Genomic DNA, 6,492 nt, shown 5'->3' with positions numbered 1-6,492 from the left:
CTGAATTTCATTGACATTAGGTTTATATATGATGAACTATTAGGTACGAGACTGGTAGGTCAATTTGTTCTGTGATGTCTCTTTCTCTTAGAAATCAATGATACACCTGATGAAGATAGCTTTTACACAAACAACTCATACAAGTGACAAATTCTCAATAGATTGGTAGTCTATACTTTTTAGTCACCAACACAGCCAGCAACATAAATAGCACCACCACCATCAGAGCATTATGCTTAGAAGAAGAATTGTATAAATACTTACAACAGATTTAGAATTTCTGAAATATGGTTAGGTTTCAATAGACAGTTGATTTTTTCTTTTCTTTTCTTTACATTGCCAGTTTTTCACGTTTCTGATTCTCTGAATGACTCTTTGACTTGTTCTTTGTGGCTCCATCCATTTCAGGATGTCAAGTGTACAAGAACAAGAGTTACCAGAACCAGACCATTACAACGATGTTATGAGTGGTGACGGTCAAGATGATGATGATGATGTTGAGATGCTAGATTCTGTGAATGAGGATCCAACTGTTGGTTGTGCACCTGCACAAGTTGCACGTGGAAAGAAAAATAGACTTAGATCCGAAGTTTGGGAATTTTTTAAACTCGTTAAGTATAAGGATGGTACAACGAAGGGGGTGTGCAAGGCTTGTAATGTAGGATATAAATATGAAAGCCAAAGAGGTGGAACCTCAGCCATGAAAAGGCATAAGTGCATTAAACGTCAGTCTATGGACGTAGGGCAGATGATATTAGCTTCACAAAATAGCCAGCTGTCTACCCGTGTACGCAAGGTTGATCAAATGAAATTACGGGATTTGTTCTCAGCTTTACTCATTGCAAGAAATGTTCCATTTGCTTTGGTGGAGTGGAAAGAGTTTAGGGATATATGTGCTTATTTAAATGATGACTTTAAACCAATATCAAGGAATACTGGGAAAGCCGATGTGGTAAAGAAACATAAAGCACAAAAAGAAGTTATTCGCAACAGATTGAAACTTGCTCCAGGTATGATTCAAAATTTCAAATGATTTGTTATACTTTTATGTATGAGTAATTGATTAATATGATGTGCTAGCTAATGTGTATGACTTACCCTTACAGGTAGGATATGTCTAACATCAGACATGTGGACTTCTGTAACAACTACTGGATATATAAGCTTAACTGCGCACTATCTTGATAAAGATTGGGTATTGCAAAAGAAGCTTCTGAATTTCTCTCCCCTTCCACCACCTCATACAGGTAAAGCACTTAATTTTATTTCTTATTATCAATAAATGTTAACTTACCCTTTCTACTACCTCAAACAGGTGAACACCTTTCTTCTAAGTTATTTGCAATGATAGAAGATTGGGGAATTGAAGAAAAGGTATCCAACATCACCTTGGATAATGCTGCAAATAACGGAGCTTGTGCTGGAATTATGAAGAGTAGACTTGTTGCAAAGAAGATCTTGTTGAACGATGGAAAATACTTTCATGTGCGTTGTTGTGCTCATATCTTAGCTCTTATTGTAAAAGAAGGACTTACGAAGATTGATCCAGCCGTGCTTAAGATTCGAGCGTCAGTGAAGTCCCTTAAAAAGTCCCAAGTAAGAAAACAAAAGTTCTTGGACATTGTTGAAACTTTAGGAATGTCTGGTCTGAAAAAGGGTATTCGGCAAGACGTAAAGACAAGGTGGGATTCCACTTCTATTCTGTTATAAATTACAAAGTTGGAGAATTGTATAATTTGTATTAATGTTTTTTTAGATACTCACTGAATGTTTGTTTTATGCAGGTGGAATTCAACTTATCTTATGTTAGACAGTTGTATCTTGTATAAGCCAGTTTTCTCTCATTTGAAGTTGGTGGATTCAGACTATGAAGACTGTCCAACTAATGAAGAATGGGAACAAATTGAAGTAGTCACAAAGTTTCTCAAGGTGTTTCATGAACTCACAAAGGTTTTTTCTGGTAGTAAGTATCCTACTTCCAATCTGTATTTTGAAAGAATTTGTCAAGTTCAGGTGTTACTAAAGAAAGAGAGCAGAAGTAATATTGAATTCATTAGGAACATGGTAAAAGAGATGCAAGCAAAATTTGATAGTTACTGGAAGGAGTTGAGTCCTATATTGGCTATGGCAGTTGTGTTAGATCCTAGATCGAAAATGAATTTTGTGAAATTTACTTACTCCAAGTTGTATCCTGATGAGAGAGAATTAGAATGTCAAGTTAATAAAGTGCATAGTAATATAAAAGCACTTTTTAATGAGTATTACACCTTGTCAAGTTCAAGAGCTTCCAACAGTTGTGCAGCTCAAAATTTGAGTGTTCAAAATGGTGGGAATTTTGCTGCCCAAGAAGGGAGTGATTTTTTTCAGGTAATTTCAACTTTTATGTTCAGTTTGATTCATTTGAGTTCTTCATGATTGGTATAAGTCTGCAAAACATGTTCTTTTTTTTTAATACAAGATGATAACTTTGAACCCAGATTTAATATGTCAATGTAAACTCTGAGCATGCCATATATCGTTTATTTGTCATTGTAATTACTTATGATAGAATGAGGAATGTACCCAAGAATTGGTTGTTGGATTGTTTGGGATTCTGTCATTCTGTGTCTTGATATCTAGTGTCTTGTCAACAGGAATATGTTGCAACACAGGAACGTGGTGGTAATGTATTAACTGACTTGTCAGAGTTAGATGAATATCTTGGCGAGACGTACAGAGGTTGTCTAAATTCACTAGACATCCTAACTATTGGAAGAACCATGAACAACAATATCCAGTACTTTCAAGAATGGCAGGGGATATTTTGTCAATTCCTATTTCAACCGTCGCATCGGAGTCTGCATTTAGCATTGGAGGAAGGGTGATTGATCGATTTCGCAGTTCCTTATTACCTGAAAATGCTGAGGCGTTAATAACAACTCGTGATTGGGAATATGGAATTGGTAAGTAAATCAATAATATTTTATTTAGTTGAGTGTCTAAATCTTATCTATAACATTGGTTGTTTTATTATGATCCATATAGGAAAAGAAGATATGGATGAGGACAATGTGATCGTTGAAGAAGATATATTAGGATTTGAACCTGACGCAGTGGAGGATGGGGCAGTGGAGGATGTGGAGGAAGTAAGTTCTTATGCGTCTAGTTAGTATGCGTACTTCTTCAATATAAAGCGGGGGTAATTATGCAAATTCCATGTTTTTGACTTGAATCTTTTTTTTTGTTTGGTTTATTTTTTCTTGAAATTACAGATTCATATTGAATAGTTGGAGCAACTCAAAGATAAACATGGAATATGAGAATGTTTTATCACTTACCAGTATCTCCAAATATTGCATAGAAAAGAGATTGGAGATGTTTTTTGATAGTTAACACTTTTTTTGATTAACCACACAATATATATTTTGTGCAGGAAGTGGTTATTAATATTGTGATATTGTCGCACTTGGTGATACAAATTAGAAACAATGGTATCTACAGTCTCGGTCTCGGAAGTTTATTTTCATTATTTATCAATTATCATCATGAACTGATGAAGTACTGTGTAACTGTAACTAAAGTACTTAAGTACTAAAGTAAACTACTAATGACTAGTAAAGTAAGTCTAGTATGAATGTATGATACTATGATAGTATCTGTGTGACTGTGTCTGTGTTTCTTTAAGAAGACTAATTTGTTTAGTTTTGCAATTTTGAGTTTTTGAATTGATATACCAAATGAATTGGATGAATGTTAGATACTTAGGTTGTAGCTTGTAGGAAAGGAACTTTAGATGCCCTGAATGTGGAAGGAAATAGCCCAGAAATCGATTTCTGGCGAGTTGACTCAACAAAAACCAGGTAACCCGTGAGCACCCGTGAACCCGCGAGCTTTACCCGGGACGGGCACGGGTGGGATAAATGACCACCCGTGAAGAATTTCAACCCGCGAGCTCAGGCTTGTATCAACCCGTAACCCGCGGGTTGGTCACAAGCCAGACCCGTCCCGCCCGTTTGCCAGCTCTATTTATGAGTTCTTTGCGAGTTATCACAATAATTAGCTGGATTTTGTATGCTGCCACACAAAATCTTTATCTACAGAATGCAGTGTGCTTTCTGTCTGAGCATTTCGTGCAATGACCTTAACTTTGGTACTTGGAGGTTCATGCTACTCCGCTGCGAGTGAACATAAATCCGTCATGCCATACCAATTAAGGGTTCTGCTGGGGAACATAGCACTGGAAAGTACTCAGTGAGTCTCGTATTGGCGAGGTGCCGAAATTTACAGAGTGTTATCGATAAAAGTGCGTTGAGTGGCTCAATAAATATGTCGGTGGAGAGGTTATCACTCACAGCACCGCTTCTTTGCAGAGTGACGTCACATCTGATGCAAGCTTTTACGATTTTAACCCTAAGCTAAAAACCACCATCAACACTAGGATAGAAATTGTAGTTGAGATCAAGGACTTCATGGCGATTCATCATACAAGAAGAAGAACTACTCAAGGAACCGGTTGAACTTCTCGACAAAAAGGTATGTGAAAACTTGAACTTATCTATCACTCAAAAGTCTATCTATTCTATCTCCTACTTCTTGAGACAAAAAGTCGTATGCTATATATAGACTTTAATTATACACAGTTGGTATTTCGAGCCGAGTATACGTCGCCTATCTATATCTCTAAATATGTGTTGGTAAGCTTTTCGCTTCGACCAAGTTTATCTTTAACTAGTGACGAAAGTCATGATATGTTTCAATCACTTTGAAAATTGCTTTGACGAAGAATGTTTCAATGATTGGAATGAGAGTTTAGATTACATAATCAATGATGGACATAAGTATTGTTGTGGAAACATATTTATATATAAGTCCTATTCCTTGAACCAAAGTTTGCGAACTTTGTTAATCAAAATCGGAAGAATGGCGTGAGCCAAGTCCGCGAACTCAGTCCGCGAACTGCCGAAGTTCTCAAACCCGAGAATTTCTGCTGGAGTTGACAAACTAGTGCGTGAATCTAAGTCCGCGAACTCAGTCCTCGAACCGGCGAAGTTCTCATCCCGAGAATTTCTACTGGAGTTTGTAAACTCTTCCCGGTAACTTAAGTCCGCGAACCAAGTATGCGAACTTAAGAAGGTTATATATCTGAAGATGATTTCTGAACTTAAACTTAAAAAGACTAAAGAATGCAGTTTGTAAACCGTGGATATAAAAGTTCATGAACCGGTTCGAGTGAATCAAATCATCTTTGCTTCAATTGTGTCTTGTGTAGTTGCATAAGAATTCTTTGCAATTGAACAACTCTCTAACTAGTTCATTTGAGTCATGTGAACTAGTTATGGTGAAGAAGAACATGGTTGATATGAAATGCTCATATGGCTAACCTTTTGGTTAACTATTATTGAACCAACAAGTGCATACGTTTGGGTACGGTTAACAAACCTAGAAGTGTGAATTTCAATTGTGTGTAACAAGCTAAGTTTTAGATCTAACAATTGAGAAATATTAGCTTGAATCTAAATCAGGTTTTCATCTAACGGTGGATATTGATTGCTTTGTTACCAAGGTAACTTAATGGCAAACCCTGATTTGAAAGACTATTTAAGGGGACATCTTGCATCAATGCAAAACTAATCCCCACACCTTACGTGTGATACTAATTTGCGTGCTAGAGTCGGTTCTCCTTTAACCTTTGGCTTTCTTTTTCTAAAACCAGGTTAACGACTTAAAGGCTCATTGGGATTGTGAAGCTAGACCGATACTACTTTATCGTAGTTGTGTTATCTGATCTTGCATCTTCTATCGTACGAGTACAATCATATTGATTGGCTTGAGATTGATTTCTCCGATAGGCAAGATATAAAAAGTAATCACAAACATCTTCGTTTGTGATTCCGCAGCATCTTGTTTCGCTACCATACGATTAAGATTGTTGTGAGGTGATTGATAACTCTAGGCTGTTCTTCGGGAATATAAGACCGGATTATCAATTGGTTCCTGTTCACCTTGATTACTATAAAAAGACAGAACAAAACCTTTTAGGGTTTATCTGTGGGGGACATATTAATCATCCGATAGACTTGTCTGTGTGAGACAGATTTGTTTGTCATCAAGTCTTCGACTCTGGGTCGTAGCAACTCTTAGTTGTGGGTGAGATCATCTAAGGGAATCAAGTGTGAAGTATCCTGCTGGGATCAGAGGCGTAGGGAGTACAAATGTACCTTGGATCAGTGGGAGACTGATTGGGGTTCAACTACAGTCCAGTCCGAAGTTAGATTGGAGTAGACTAGGGTCTGTAACGGCTTAGTACAGTGTATGTTCAATCTGGACTAGGTCCAGGGGTTTTTCTGCATTTTCGGTTTCCTCGTTAACAAAATTTATGGTGTCTGTGTTATTTCAGTTTCCGCATTATATTGCTTTATCTTTATAATTGAAATAATACAAGTTGTGCGTTAGATCATCAATTAGAGTAATCTAACCTTTGGTTGTTGATTGTCATTGATTGATCCTCGGATA

General features: G+C 36.9%; 1 protein-coding gene across 1 annotated transcript; it reads left to right on the top strand.

The window, feature by feature from the left end:
• The first annotated feature begins 409 nt into the window (after positions 1-409).
• On the top strand, positions 410-2,665 carry LOC113332828 (zinc finger BED domain-containing protein RICESLEEPER 2-like). The gene is made up of 5 exons (XM_026579334.1): positions 410-626; positions 1,107-1,247; positions 1,511-1,682; positions 1,785-2,353; positions 2,634-2,665. Exons 1-5 carry the CDS (start codon positions 410-412, stop codon positions 2,663-2,665), a joined length of 1,131 nt encoding a protein of 376 aa, XP_026435119.1.
• Positions 2,666-6,492: the final 3,827 nt, after the last annotated feature.

The sequence above is a fragment of the Papaver somniferum genome, unplaced genomic scaffold (assembly GCF_003573695.1).
Source record: "Papaver somniferum cultivar HN1 unplaced genomic scaffold, ASM357369v1 unplaced-scaffold_132, whole genome shotgun sequence".
Lineage (NCBI taxonomy): Eukaryota > Viridiplantae > Streptophyta > Magnoliopsida > Ranunculales > Papaveraceae > Papaver > Papaver somniferum.
The sequence above is the reverse complement of the archived record's forward strand: the minus strand, read 5'-3'. Positions and strand labels throughout refer to the sequence as shown.